The following is a 15,989-nucleotide window of genomic DNA, read 5'->3' as shown; positions in this document are numbered from 1 at the left end:
CTCTCCAAAAAGCTCATAAGTAAGCAATATCTTTTAAGTGACCAAAGTTGGACACTGAGAACCTGTTGCACTTCTGGTACATCATGGCATAAGAATGCTAAAGCAGTTAAACATGCAGCCTTATCACCATCACAAACAGAATTAGTATGATGTGGGTTAATCCACTGACACTCCCTGACCATACAAAGTAAGAGAACGACAAGTTTAAAAGTTAAACATTGACAACATTAAACATTAAACATTGACTGATGTTCAGTGCAAAGGTCCTTATCGCTGTCTGAAATCTAATCGCTTTTTCTTTTCTTTCTCTTTCAATTTAATACAGTATAAGCCAGTAGGGAAAATCGACTCTTCCTCATCCATGACCTCACACAGGAACCTCTAAACCTTGCAAACATATTTTGCTCCTGCTGCGACTAACGTCACTCTGACCAGTTAGCTCAGCCACAGGTACTTGCACAGAAAAAATATTTTAAGACTCCCGCAAACAGAAAACAAGACCGATGAGCAGAGAGAGAGAGAGAGAGAGAGAGAGAGAGAGAGCGAGAAAGAGAGAGAGAGAATGAAGAGTATGAAAGGAGTGTAAACTTTCAGATGGAGACTTTCCTATCAGTTTTAAAATCAAGCAGACATATTGTAAACACAAGTTTATATATATATATATATATATATATATATATATATATATATATATATGTGTGTTATAAAATATTTTTTCCAACAAGTACATTCAAAATAACTGCATTAATTTGAAATATAATTTTAAACAGTCTTTGCAGTTGATTTTTATACATTTAATGTTTCTTTGCTGAATAAAAGTATGTTTTTAGTTCACAAATAGAATGTTGCGTAAACAGAAAAGTTACATAAATGCTCATGATCTTTCCTGTTCTAGAAAATGAGCACACATGAGCGGCTGAGGCCTCCCTCCCCCTTTTCAAGTCTCAGCTTCTCTCTTTGAATGGAAGAGGAAGAGTTGGGGTGAATGGCAGGTGATCCTGTCCGAGGACCATTAATAACCCTTCACAATTTTCTCTGGCTTCATCTGCACTGTTTTGAACAGATATACTAAGCATATCTCAGAACCAAACTAGTCATACAACAACAAAAGCTCACAGTATTTACTCAATAGTGGATTAGTAAGGGGCATACTGGAAGGCTTTCTTATGAATTTTACTAAATAATGGTTCAAGACAGTTGTCTAGATAATTTATTTTTTTAATAGTAATCAAACATTGATTTATAAATGGTGTTACAAGTTGTTTAGGATGTTGCATTCATACTATAGGTAGTTGTTTAAAATTAAAAACTGAATATATCCATCTTAGTATTATCTCAGCAGTCTTGAAAGAAAATAAGTCATGATTCAATACAAAGTAAATTATTTCAGGATTTATTGTATGAAAAATATATATTTTTGAATTTGTGACAAAATGAACAATACATAAACATATATGCATTTATCTTTCATAAATACAAATGATTTACATTCCAATTAAATAGCAGGAATATCTCAAAATTTTGTACAATATTGCATTGTTAAATTAAGAAAGGCTGTATAAAATATAAAAGTATCTATTTGGTATAAATGGTTTCAAAAATTAAAGAAACAAACAAATGCCATGTACGAAGAAGAAAAAAAAAGGAAAGAAATGAAAAAAAATCTACTCTTAAGAATCTTGATCTTACTTTTTTTTCTTTTTGAAAAAGACCCTAATGCAGAGATTCTCGAAACCAGGAAATCTTGACAATGATGAGGCTTTCAGTTTGAACCAACTGGTACTTTTGAGCCTTGGGATTGTCAGAAATAGCTTAGCAGAAGTGAATGTTGACGGGATGAAAGCTGTATGCAACGACATCCATCGTGCACTGTTGGTCAAACGATTTGTGTCAAAGTCAATCCAAACATTTTCTGTCGGAATACATACAAGAATTTTTTTTTTCAGTGTTTCTAATGAGTACCTTTTTTCGTTGAGTTATAACACATTGAAAGATGAGGCACTTTATTAAGATTGAGTTTGGTTTGAGTCCACGTCACTGATAGTCAAATCCATTGTAGGCACTAAGTAAAATCACAGTCATATTAAACTGCAGATTCTGAAGACATTTTTACAGCCAAAACAGCTTGTTTCAATAACTTTGATTGCTTCTCATCACAGATCCGTCTATAAATAGCATTTCGAAATATATCCCAAAAAATGTTAAATACTCCACGGTCACAGTTCCAGATCCTTCAGTTGCACCTCCTCAACCCATAAGACTGATTGATTGGGCTTCATGTGATTCACAGAGTGAGATGAACTTCAGGATGCCTGTTTTCTTCCTTTTCAAAGCTTCTGGGATGAACAAATCCTTGATTCTGCCCAGCTCTTCCAGAGAGTTCTTGGTCTTTATGTAAATGTTAAATATAATGATATATATATATATATATATATATATATATAAATTGTATTCGGGTCATTTAACAAAAAATTAAAAAAGGAAAAGATATTGTGCAAATAATGCAAGTTGTTCCTCAAGTCTTCAAGTCTTTTGCTTTGTCGTCGCAGAATCATCGTCCATAACAAGAAGTAGTCCTTTTACTCAGCAGCATGAATAAATAAATAATATAATGTAGATATAATATATGCTCTCTTAACGCCTTCCTTTTGTCGTTTAAGACTGTAAACATTTTCGGGTCAGGCCCGCTGGTGATTGAGGTGCTCCAGATTGAAGAATACTGTTAAACCTGAGAAAGAACAGAAAAACCATTAACACGTGTTCTTTAAAAGCATCACACTGAAATCATGATAAATAATGAAGGAACTTAAAACAATGTCTGAAAATGCTTACCTCAGTAGCAAATACGCATTGCTCTATGTGTTCAGGAATGATGTACACAGGGTGATACACTCCCTCTTTTGGATAGTTCAGTGGTGGAACCAGCAATGTAGATTCAGAGTTTTTCCTGAAATGAAGAAAACACATCAGTGTTAGTTTTGCACATTGATGTCAGTGAAATAAAAAGCCAAAATAAAATGAGACGTGAAGAGGAACGTACAAGTCTAGTTTGCTGTTTGTGGGTTTTTCGTCAATGCTCATATTGTAGTCCACCATCTTCTGCTTGTAATTCGATTTTTCATTGGAAAGACTGTCTACGGTTGTGGATCTGAGAGCCACATCTTTATTGCACACCTTAAATGGCGGACCGCCAGGAATGAGCAAGGCCTCCTTTTCTCTGCCTAAAGTTGAAGCCGTGGTCAAAGGGACTCTGTTGTTGATGGACTCCAAGTCATTGCACACGGTGGTGGAGGTGATTTTTTGGCCTCGTCGCATCTGTCTCAGGATCACAACGGCGCCAAAGACCACTAGGGTAAGAGTGATGAGGCCTAGAATGAATGAGACCACCAAGGCCGCTGGAAGAGGAGAGCTGGCCACAGTAGGCTCGTCTTTATCCTCACAAAGTGTGCCCATGAAGCCTGGTGGACACTGGCAGAAGGGCCCAGATAAATGGGTGTAGCAGGTCCCTCCATTCCCGCAAGGCATGAGGCTGCAGTCGTCAGAGCGCACAGCACAGTTTTTCCCTGAGAAACCAAGCGTGCATGTGCAGGTATAGCCGTTGATTCCATCCACGCAGGTGCCAGCATTTTGGCAAGGGTTGTTTGCGCAGTCGTCAATGTTGATTTCGCAACGCAAGCCTGAGAAGCCGGGGCGGCATCTGCATATCAGTCCGTTTCCCGTATCATGACACTGGCCACCTTTAAAAAAAAAAAAAAAACATAAGGGAACCATATTAAAGCATTAGCCTAATAATGAGGGAACGCTACTCTAAAAACACACCTCTCTGAAGCAAACGTCACACAACATCACCATTTCACCAGCGAAAGGAACATTTATGAAAACTATCTCAAAACGAACTCCAGCATCTACATTTTACCAATAATTTATGAAAAAAAAGTTACAGTGACAGTTATTTTTAAAGTTGTGTCAAACGTGAACAACAGTGATGCTAAATCCAACTAATATGTATAATTATTCCACATAAAAAGAGAAAACACATAGGCCTACTTGTTCAGTTGCGGCTGCTTCATTTATTTGTGATCACAGAAATGTACAAAACAACTCAGTCCATTTAAGTCTAAAGGCATACACGTATAACACATTAGAAAAACATTGATAAAGCCAGGTTTCAACTTTAGAAAGAATGAGACTTTATATTAATTTTCCATGAAATGATATAATGTGAAGATGTTTGGGCACTGTCCTGTCTCACTACACTGTTATCCATCCAGCAAAACAACAGAGGGAGCTCAAGAGTAATTGTGAGTTATTAAGTTATTAAACGGATATAAAATGTATTACACAAGCAGATGCAGAAGTCTGATATCAACAAAAACACAAGAAACCAAATAAATACACGATTAATCATATATGATTTGTCTAAGTTCTTTCAGCGGTCTTTGGTATTTCCATAAGAATAATGTGTATTTATTATTAAGGCTGAAGGTTAGCATACGTAGCCTTTGGCATCGCATTTATTACATTTTTTTCACACAAAGAACAGAATTCCTATTGGATCTCAACTGTATGTCATTCCAGACACTCACTGATGTCTGAAGGTTCATTTTGAAATGGTTTTAAAAAAATATGAATCTTTTAAATGCTGATTTTAGCTGGTAGCTTGATATGAAAACCATCTCCTAACTTGGATAAACTCCACCTTTGAGCATAACCACTCCTCTAGACCCAGTTGGCCCGCTTAGGCCCAAGGTGGGCCAAAAATCCCTGGCTGTTGGCCCCGAGGAAGCAACGATGAGGCACGATCAAGCCCCGGAAGTGACAGTGGAAGCACAACTGGCCCTAGCATGCACTGGGACCCTCACTTTTGGTCTGACTGTGGAAACACAGCTAATAATGGCAAGGGTGTAAACCAGGGCTAGTAATCATAACCCATGGGAAAGCAAGTCCATTGCTTTATGACAGTTCTATCTCGCCATTCATATCAGTGTAAAAGCCTCTCTGGCGTCTGTTATATCATGCAAGAGTAGTATGTCACGCACAGTGGATGCATCTCAAAACAACAAAACTGAAGGTTCAGCATTTTGATGGTGGGGATGACATTGGAATGTTTTGCATTTATGAGTAAAGATAAGGGAAAAATATGCTTACCATTAGCACAGGGGTTGCTGCTGCATCGGTCGTTTTTCTTCTCACAGTTGGAGCCCATGTAACCAGGAAGGCAGAGGCAGGAGTAGCCAGAAGATCCCTTCACCGTGCAGGTCCCTCCATTGTAGCAGGGCCCGTTGGCACAGGCCATACCGCTGACCTCGCAGTTTTTCCCATAGAATCCTTGAGGGCACGTGCAGGTGTAATCATTCACCAAATCCTAAGAAGAAGAAGAAGCACAAGCCATTAAAATTCCTGCTCCAAGGACAAGAAAGAACAAGACTGTAGATAGTAGTGTCACAACCGGTTGCTTACATTGCAACTGCCTCCGTTCTTGCATGGGTTGCTGTCACACTCGTTGGTCTCAAACTCGCATTTTTCGCCATTGAAGCCAGGCTTGCAGATGCAGGTGTAGCTGCCCTGGCCGGTGTTGGTACAGGTGGCGTTGTTCTTGCAAGGCTTGTGATTGGTGCAAAAATTCAGATCCTCATTGCAGAACAGACCCCCCCAGCCTTCCTTGCAAGTGCACTGAAAGGGCTGGTTGCAGGTGCCATGCAGGCACCCTGGGTATCGCTGGCACTCGTCACAGAGGGGGCCCTGCCACCCAAGGCGGCATTTGCACTCACCAGGGGCCTCACAAGAAGCGTGCTCCTCGATACAGCCAGACAAGCAGATGGCTGTTTAAAAAGAAGAGGGAGAGAAAGGGGGACATTAGAATGGGCATTATAAAACAACCCCCCTTATGGAGGCTCAGGCAAATCAAGTATTAATTACTAAACTAAGCAGCTGGGACGCACACAAAAGAAACATAGGTTTTAGCGCGTGCTTATTAAATTGTGCTCTTTGCTTCTATTATTACAGTAAACAAAAGCAAAGTTTTATGAGCCCGCAAGGAGCCTTTGAACTTGCCCGCGTTATTTATTTACTTATTTTCCCGCGATTGTTCTTTTATGCAAGCGCCAACAACATTCAAATACACTTACGTTTCATGCAAAAGTCGCCTTTCCATCCAGGCAGGCAAATTATGTTACCAGCGTCGTCACAGTTGTAGTGGCCGAATGCGTCGTTCCGTGGGCGGCAGAAAACCGAGCATTCCTCGCCATGGTAGAATTCATCGCACACAACACGATAAGAAAAGCGCAGCTGGCTTTGCTCTGCGACGTGCACGTCCTGGGACCAGTCCTCGCTGATGGCGAGTCTTCTTTTGGTGGCCAAACGGCTGACCATGTTGTTGATGTTTTCTGGATTAAATAAAACATTAGTAAACATATTGATCTAGAGGTAACAAATACTGTTGTGGGTGAAGCAACAGTAGGGCGCATACTTGTTGACTGGTCAGAGGACTCTGCGTTCCAGGCTTCGATTATCAACGAGACGATTGCCTGTAATGCCAGAAAATTCTGTTTAATATTACCTGCATTATATGTGCATACATACTTAAATGTGAACTGATAATGAGTAGAATTTGTGTTACTCACCGGCCACTTGAAATTATAAGGCAAACGGATATGCGCACTGCTGGAGACGGAGTCTGCGTTGAACAGTCCTGTCTTTCCAGTGCCGTAATGGCACTGCGGCTCTGGTAGTATGTCTTGTGGGTGATTCAGACAAACGCGGAAAAAGATCTGGCAGTCCCTGGACCGTTTACATACACTGCTTGCACTAGTAAAAGAGTGCACTTTCAACTCAAACACTCCGGATGATTCCGCCTTTGGGAATAAAACAGGACTAATATTAGGACGCTGGGAATCAACCACTTTTCAAAGACGCGGCTTACAAAAGCCTTACAATAAGTGTGTCATAACAGGTGTGAAATACTCACCACATGCGCTGATGACACAATTAATAAACACGTTACTAAAACACGAGCCATTGTGGATCTTCCTGTCTGCTACTCAACGATAGCAGACTGCGAGAGTAGTCCGATATGAATGTTTGTAGTGGTGCCCAAGATTTAAGAAAAAAGAAAAGCAGTTAAAAATATCAGATTTCAAAGCAAAACGACTTAACTATTTTTAAACCAAAAGAAAAAAATTCTTAATGTCGTCTATTTTGGAGCATACAGAGCAAAGAGAAACAGATTTCTAGCTCCAGGGGACTTCGGACCTGTTACCTTTTGTGGAATATTGCCTGCGTTTAAATAGCAGCCAAGAGGAGGCGTGGCCAATGCGAAACTCATAAATGTGCTTTGATGGATTTATCTGATGAGTGCCTGAACATCATGACACTTATAAAGTCCATTTTATAGTAAAAGAGATATTAAACCACAACATAAACTTTACATACTAACACGGACATTTGGAAACCTCATAAAAGTAGGTTATATGTTGACAACAGCCAGCATTTAATTAAATTTTAACATTATTACATTCGTTTTTAAATTAATAATAATAATAAAAATCAGATCACAATATTGGACATTGCTCCACGTTGTGTTCCTAAACATTATAGGAATAAATGCTAAAATATAATTAGATATGTCTGGGGCGTAATTAAACATGTGCCTTGTCAGCTATTTAAGGATGTGCAGAGGGTTTATATCAATTTGTTCGAATTATTCTTACCAACTACGCACACTTGGTGTTTCCTATGTCCTGTGCCATGTAATATTCTAAAAAAAGGTGTTTTTCGTCTTGAATGGTCGTCACCGATCGTGGAAAGGGATTTGTACATCCCCTTTAATTCAGCCCTAAAATCTGTAATTGTTCTGACGCGTGTGAGTCGATATACCGGCAAGCGCTTTATTATGCCCTGGAAAGATCCGGAGGGCTCTTTTGTTATTTTGGGTTTGGATTGTGGGTCTTTGGTAAAGATGATGAAATGGTGGGGGTTGCGCAGGGCATTAGATTGCAGATAATTGCTTTCTGGAGTAAGAGTGTGTGCAGTACGTGTTCGTGGAGGGGGCTCTCGATACAGCTGTATGATGATTACACCTGCGCACTTCTTGATCTACTATGTGTAGCTAAACACACCTTGTCACCACACTGTAAAATCCAATAATTTACCTTACTTAGATTAAATTAGTTATCTTTACTTAGTTGTTATACTTGCTAGGTTTTATTAAGTTTCAGCTACTTTCAAGGCAAATAAAACAATTTACTTACTGTTTTGAGTGACACTTACTTAAAATATTCAAGTAGCCACAAAGGAACCAATGACATTAATAAACCAGTGAGAGGCAGCAGTGCACTAATATGTTGCTAATTGCCGGTTGTTGTTTTTTTTTAGCTCACCATTATAGTGATTAGCATTCCCTATGGTTGGGCACTTGAAACTTTATTTATGTTACTATAATTTTCTCTCTATTAATGGAGAAATGCATCATGAAATCAGAGTTATTTGATTTCAACTAAAAGTAATAAATAGGTTGCTTTTATAAAATGACCTATATTTTAAAGCATTTTTTTGTGTGTTTTTAATAATGACCTTTTTTAGACTTTATTTTTCATATATAACTTGATATGCTTTTTATATAATCCTTAAATAGTGAGTGGTAATATGCTGAAGCCACACACAGACTTAAACATTCATCACGTGAATCACAACAATGGTAACAATTTAATTTAATTTATATTCATCAATTGTAACTATAGCCATTGTATTTCCTCTTTTTGTTGTGCTACTGCTGACACAAGACAGCAAATAAAATTTGCAAATAAAAACAACAACTTTAAAACAAAGCAACTGCATAATTTATTCTGCGCAATGCATTCTGGGAGTCAGTGAGTATCTTTACTAAGTCATGAGTAAACCTAAATGAAAGGATCAAGTACCCCCTACAGTTCTTTTTTAGTTACTAGAACTCTTGTGTAAGTTAACTATACTAACTAAGCATTTGTCAGTACAACATACTATTCCTATTTCACTTTACTTAGTTTTTTCAAGGCAATCGGTTTGCATGCTTTTTTTAAGTAAGCCTAACTTATTAGATTTTACAGTGCAGGTCATGATAATATGCATACAGTACAATATTCCTCATCATCTTCACTAATTTCATTATTTTAATTAAGTTTTAATAACCCCTTTTTATATAAATTACATGCCATTTTATTAATAGGCTGAAATTAGAGCATGCAGCAGCAATTGCTGAAATGTTTTTACACGCGAGTAGAAACTCAAAATTAGGAACTGTAGGTAAAAATTATTTTGAGTTCACTTAAGTTTTAAAGAAAGTTTCTGTCTCATTATACTGGGCCATGTTAAGGGTAAACAAAGGAGACACGCGCGAACAATGCGAGGCGATCCAAACTGTTGCTCGTGCTTTAGTGATTTTCTATTGTGATTCCAATGAGAGCAGCGCGTGCCTCCGCTGGCCCCATCTTTACCCCAGGCACGCTTTGCCCACTGGAAGGCACCATATTTAGGGGGGTTAGAAAGGGCTGCTATTGTTAATTTGTTGTCGGGCAATTATTTAGACAATCTGGTTTCTTGGCTTCTGGTGAACACAAGGATGAATATGTTAACAAGAGTTATTATCTGTGTAAACAATCAGCAAATAAACAACTGGAATCTGGCGTTTGGTTGAATTCATCCATTTATCCACTTTAAATTAAATAAGTTATGTGGTTTAAACAATATAACAGGTAGAGATAATATGTCATTCAGTTATATAATGTTGATATAGGCTACCAACCGATTAGAGATATTAAAATCTGATTGTTAGTGAAAACATATTGATAACAGGTGGAAGGCGCACAAAAAAGACTTTCCAGCTATAAATAACATAAAATTATAACAATGATAAGTTAAAAGATAAACAAGTGTATAACATTTTAATAAGCTATGTTCTCCATAAATAAGTCATCTGCGGCCTTACATATCATATCATAGGGCCTATATAAAATTTGAAATGTATATTTTTTGACCTGTCCCAGTCCCATGTTGCGCGCCCACGCTCGTTGATGCGCGCTATGCACGGGGTAGGCCTACATGTTCAGCAAAATAGGTGTCGTGTGCTCATTATGTCCATTCGACAAAGAGAGTGATGAGGGCAAAGCGGGGGAAAGTCACAAAATCAATAGCCATCTGCCTCAATCAAATACGCGCATGGTGGCATCTCTGATGTTTCCTCAAATAGGTGAATGATTGAGAAAACTTACACGAACCCCCTCTCCCCCGGGACGTTAATAAGTGTAATAAAGTTAATAAGTGTAATAAAGTCTCCACTGCAGTTGTTTCATTGCCTGCTTTTGCGGTTTACACAATTAAGCACAAGATGTTTTGCTTTGCGCGCCAGTGCTTATCACTTTCCCATCCACGTGTCTAACATCCAAACGGTGTGAGAGCCGTCACTTTGGCTGGGATACAGCGTGTGGGGGGAGAACTGGCACATGGGAGAGAAAAAGACACATGGCGACAGTTATGGTGAGGTGTTAACCAGTGGCAGAAGGCCCACCCATAAATGTGAATTGGTGCCCCTCTGTCAAGGTGTGAAGCGCGACACGCTGTGCCCCACGCGCGGTTCCCGGTGTTCCTGCGCGTGCTTGATGCTCCGAGGCGTCACTTTATTTGCTGCCAATTGTTCACACCTTTGAGAATCAGTCTGTTGGGGTCAAGCTATGGAACTGGCGAATTCATTTAAAGGGTCAGCGAAAACAGTTCCAACAGTTGTATATATTTTCTTTCCGACAGTGTTGCCAAGTCCGCGGTTTTCCTGTGGAATTGAGCTACGTCACTGTTGCCGAGGGTTTTTCCCTTCTCCGCGTTTTTTAGCGACCAGTAACGTGCAGTGTTGCCAACTTAGCGACTTTGTCGCTAGATTTAGCGACTTTTCAGACCCCCATAGCGACTTTTTTCCAAAAAAGCGACTAGCGACAAATCTAGCGACTTTTTTTTGACAGACCTTATTTAGTCTCTGAGACTCTCCGACACTGCCGCACGAGCTCTCTCTCTCTCTCAATTTCAATTTTCAATTTCAATTTAGGTGAGCTTTATTGGCATGACAAAAACTGTACATTTGTATTGCCAAAGCAGTTGCAGCTGGGCTGCTTACAAATAGTGCACATATGTATTTACAGAAAGAAAAAGAGTAATAGTAATAATACAAATATATAAAAAGTTTTAACCATGTAGTGCAAAGTGAATTATTGTATGTGAATGTATAAGTTAGAAATAAAATAAAATAGAATATGGTATTAGATTTACAGTGGCAAAATATACATCTAAGTAGTACAACACAGTAATATGGCATAACATAATCTACATGTGCTGGAAACATCAGGTCAGGGCAGGTTGAGTGTTTTCTCTAACATCATGACAGGCAGACACATACTGAGCAGCAAATACACAGCAGTTCTTGTGTTCTCCTAACAGATACGGCAGTTTCTCCTGGTTCGGAAGAGTTTTAAATGTCTGATGGATCTGTTGTATTTTATCATAGAACCCTGTCCGTATGTCCGTGTATTTGGGGCATTCTGTTAAGAAGTGCAGTTCTGTTTCCATCTGATTCAGATCACAGTGTGAACACAGTCTCTGCTCTGCTGGCAGCCATGTTTTTCTGTGTCTGCCCGTCTCTATCATCAGCTTGTGTCCGCTGAGTCTGTATCTGGTCAGTGTGCTCCTCAGTTTCTGATCTGACACTGTGTACAGATACTCTGCCATACTGTACTCTCTCTTTAGAGTCAGATAGCATCGCATTTTACTCTGTTGATCTGTTTGGGTTTGCCAGTGAGTGATGTAGTTCTGTTTGATTTGTGCAGTAATCTGATTGATTCTGATGTGATTCAGAGCATCAGTAGATGTTAGTGAAGCATCAGTACTGAAGCTCTGGATCAGCTGAGGGAGGGGACTGCTTTCTTTGCTCATCTCTTGGTATTGAAGGGCTTTATAATGATATGATTGGGGGTCACTGAGTTTCAGATGTTTCCAGAATTTAATTGCCCTTTTTTGTATCTTTACGATTAGAGGATATTTGCCTAATTCTGCCCTGCATGCGTTATTTGTTGTGTGCTGGTGCACGTGTAATATATTTTTACACAGTTCTGCATGCAGGGTCTCAATTGGATGTTTTTCCCATTTGGTGAAATCTTGATTTGGGTTGGTCAGTGGACCCCACACTAGGGATGCACGATAATATCGGCACAATATCGGTATCGGCCGATAAAAGCTTAAAATGACCATTATCGGTATCGGCCGATATGAATATTTCTGCCGATGAGCCAAACCGATATTCTCCAAGTGAAATAATTGACCTGTTTTTCAGATGTGAATGTCTGTCTACATTTGTAAAATAATAAATTTATGGTAGAATCAGTACAGAAGAGATACATGGATTTCTCTTTAAATTAAAGTTTAAAATTAAAGTTAATATATCAGTATATATTTGTATATATATATCGATATCGGTATCGGCATCGGCCAAAATTATTTTGAAAATATCGGCATATCGAATATCGGCCAAAATCCAATATCGTGCATCCCTACCCCACACCTCACTGCCATAGAGTGCAATGGGCTCAATTACTGATTCTAATATTTTCAGCCAAATTCTAATAGGGATTTCTATAGGACATTGCCGTTTTATGGCGTAGAAGGCCCTGCGTGCTTTATCTCTCAGTTCATTCACAGCATGATTAAAGTTTCCTGTGGACGTGATTTTCAAACCCAGGTAGTTGTAGTGTGATGTGTGTGTTATTGGGTTAGTGCCTAATGTAAATGTGTGTTGTGTTCCCTGGGATCTGGATCTTTTCTGGAAGATCATGATTTTGGTTTTCTTCAGGTTGACTGTCAGGGCCCAGGTCTGGCAGTATTGTTCTAGCAGGTCCAGGTTCTGCTGTAGACCATGTTGAGTGGGAGACAGCAGAACCAGATCGTCTGCATACAGCAGGCATTTGATCTGTGAGTTGTGTAGTGTGAGGCCAGGGGCTGCGGATCGCTCCAGACTGCTTGCCAGTTCATTGATGTAAATGTTAAATAATGTTGGGCTTAAGCAGCAGCCCTGTCTCACACCACGCTCTCTCTCTCTCTCTCTCTCTCTCTCTCTCTCTCTCTCTCTCTCTCTCTCTCTCTCTCCCTCCCAGCGTGCGCACACGCCTCTCTCTCTCTGCATCTGTTCTGTTCAGCGAGCAGAGAGGAGCAGCACTTTCAGTTAAAAAATATATTCTGTTGCTTCTAACTCTATTTTACATACAAGTATAGCCGAAATCACAGTACAATCATTATCTTAATCTTATATGTATGTGATTTCATTAGACATTGTCATAAATAGGATTTGAGAGCTGGTTATGTAGTCTTAATGGACCGCGTTTCATTCATTATAATATTAATTCCGTTGTCGGACAACAGAAACTTTAAAATATAATAATTAAAAACTTGTATTGAAAATTTTAGCTGCCTTAAAATGCATTACATGAGCACAGAAAGGGCAAGATAATATGACGCACTTACGTCATGAATATGCTAATTAGCGTGTGACGTCATCTAGCGACATTTAGCGACTTTTCAAGTCAGGGTTTAGCTACTTTCCATTGAAAGAAGTTGGCAACACTGGTAACGTGCATGTTAGCCCCCGAACGCGATTTTTACCGGGTGACCATCTCATCTGGGCTAGTTTCCTCAGTAACACGATTTGATTTTGCTGAGAGCAATCAAAGGTTTCGTGCTACTCAAAGGTTACCATGAGGCCATAATGGCACTTGTCAAACGCAAAGGTGTGACATTGACAAAAGTTTAACACCGTGCATTTTGTGACTCTCAATTGCCTCAAATTGTGCGCGTTCTGATGCTGCTGGAGCATCGATCGGCTCGCTCTGACAGGTTATCCACAATGTATATATGTGGTGTTGTGCAGTAGGAGATCTCGGAAAATGCGAACTTTAGCCTGATGGCACTAAAAGAACGACCCACCCTCCTGTGAGTGTATATGCGCCCCCTGAACGCATATACACTCACAGACCAGATGAAACAAGATTACTACATCAAATGTAACTAACCAGTGAGAAAACTTTATATCACAGTTAGTAAATGTACAATAACATGAAGGAAGGTGAAGTTGTTGATGTTTGCCTGCAATTCTCGCTCAGTCTGCACAGCATAAATGGTTTGTCTGCGCAAATGGTGCGCAGAGGTATGCAAATAATACATACATTGATAGGCAGGTAGGAAAGCCAATCAATATTGGACGTACCTGATCATATGCCTTCCACAGAACATGTAAATACATATAAATTCATTTAAAGCACTTAACTGAATGATTGCTATTGGGATATGAAGAGACATTCAATTAGCATAAATCAATAAATATTTCTTAAGACAATCACCTATAGAGGTCGGGATCGTTGCGTCACGTCGCAATGCATTGTGGGAGTCGCGGTACAGAATTAGATGTACTGTATAGTAGGCATTAGGTAACGTTGGTCATTTGGTAATTAATTTTGATTATTTTTTGGAAAATGGTTCAGTATTGCTGTATTGTGAACTGCTGTAATCGGTTTCATGATCGACAGGGCAAACGCCTCGTGAATCATATTAGTTTTCAACATTTTCCTACTTGGAAAAAAAACACAAGGTGTCTGAAATCACCAAGAGGCGTCAGATGGCTTGGGTCGCCGCTGTACGGAGGGAAACCATCACCTTCGATAATATTTTTATACATAGTTATGGTGAGACATGTTGTGTATGGTCTCTCTCTCTCTCTCTCACATACACACACACAAACTCAGACACAAACACATTAAGCTTTCTCTAGTTTTTGGCCAGTAAGGGACTCAGTTTAGTGTCTGTATTTTTTGTTTAAACATTTTCTTGTGACCCAATCCTGAACTTAATTTGCTTTTTGATATTTTTGTGCTGACTGTATTTAACAAATTTGAACAACTTGTTTAAAAAAAATAAATAAAAAAACTGGAACGAACTTCAAAATAGGAAGTTAAGCGTCTTGTTTTGGTGAATGGTGGGTTGTGTCTGAGGTGAATGTTCGTCAATATTATACCGGATTAAAGAACTACCGGAGGAAAACAGTGGATTTTTGCAAGTATGATAGGTGAGTAATTACTCCTGAAGTGTAACAAACCCGCATAGACAAGCTTCATAGCTCGCAGAATCTGATAAGTGTGTGTGTGTCACCACTGATGCTTGGTTAATGTTAACATTTCCTTAGTGAGAAAGATTGTTTTCTCCACGTTTAATTTGCAGATCCATTTGTGATCTGCAGGTAAGCCTCCAGTGACTTTTTAAAAAGTGAAAGTGACATTTTTAAATTGATCGGAGGTGTAAGCGCTCACTCCACAGACCCGGTAGGAGAAATTATCAGGGAAACTGAGGCTTGGTAAACTTTCATGTGTTCATAGGGATCGATTCCGCCTACAACCTCTTTTTTTTTTAAGTAGCGTTGTTTGGCTTCATTATTAAGTTTGTCCGTATAGGTATAGGCAACTTTTTTTGTCACGTTCTATAACTTTTTCTGGAGACTGGCTATCATCTTATTACAAACCTGCTTTGCGATGCCTCTAAAATGGCCGCCGTTACCCACAATGCACCATTCCATGACGTCTACGCCCGAGCTCTATAGCACAAAGCTCAAGTTAGACTGCTGAAGTAAATGATACAAGTAAATTGGATTTAGTGCTGGATTCTAATTCACACAAGACAAACGGAGGAACACAAACATTTACAAACAAGCAGCTTTGAAAGTTTTGTTTAAATAGTTCCAATTGGTAGAGTATGTTATGATTTCAAACTCAGATTTATTATATTTGTTAAATGACACAATAGAAATAGCAGTAGTAAAATTCAACCATTTAATTCCTATTATATTATTAAAGCAATGTGAAATATTTAAGCTAAAGCCGGAATACCATTGTTACATCAAAACCCTTTGCACAGAACATTATTTGCAAATGGAAGGA

At 39.0% G+C, this 15,989-nt stretch overlaps 1 protein-coding gene across 1 annotated transcript; it reads right to left on the bottom strand.

The window, feature by feature from the left end:
* Positions 1–1,196: 1,196 nt before the first annotated feature.
* LOC128029269 (delta-like protein C) lies at positions 1,197–7,266 on the bottom strand. The gene is made up of 9 exons (XM_052616943.1): positions 6,968–7,266; positions 6,624–6,854; positions 6,470–6,527; positions 6,129–6,386; positions 5,461–5,822; positions 5,149–5,365; positions 3,041–3,737; positions 2,833–2,947; positions 1,197–2,728 (listed from the first exon to the last, which is right to left on the bottom strand). Exons 1-9 carry the CDS (start codon positions 7,016–7,018, stop codon positions 2,723–2,725), a joined length of 1,995 nt encoding a protein of 664 aa, XP_052472903.1. The 5' UTR covers positions 7,019–7,266; the 3' UTR covers positions 1,197–2,722.
* Between the last annotated feature and the right edge of the window lie 8,723 nt (positions 7,267–15,989).

The sequence above is a fragment of the Carassius gibelio genome, chromosome A15 (assembly GCF_023724105.1).
Source record: "Carassius gibelio isolate Cgi1373 ecotype wild population from Czech Republic chromosome A15, carGib1.2-hapl.c, whole genome shotgun sequence".
In the NCBI taxonomy this organism is placed as follows: Eukaryota; Metazoa; Chordata; class Actinopteri; order Cypriniformes; family Cyprinidae; genus Carassius; species Carassius gibelio.
The sequence above is the reverse complement of the archived record's forward strand: the minus strand, read 5'-3'. Positions and strand labels throughout refer to the sequence as shown.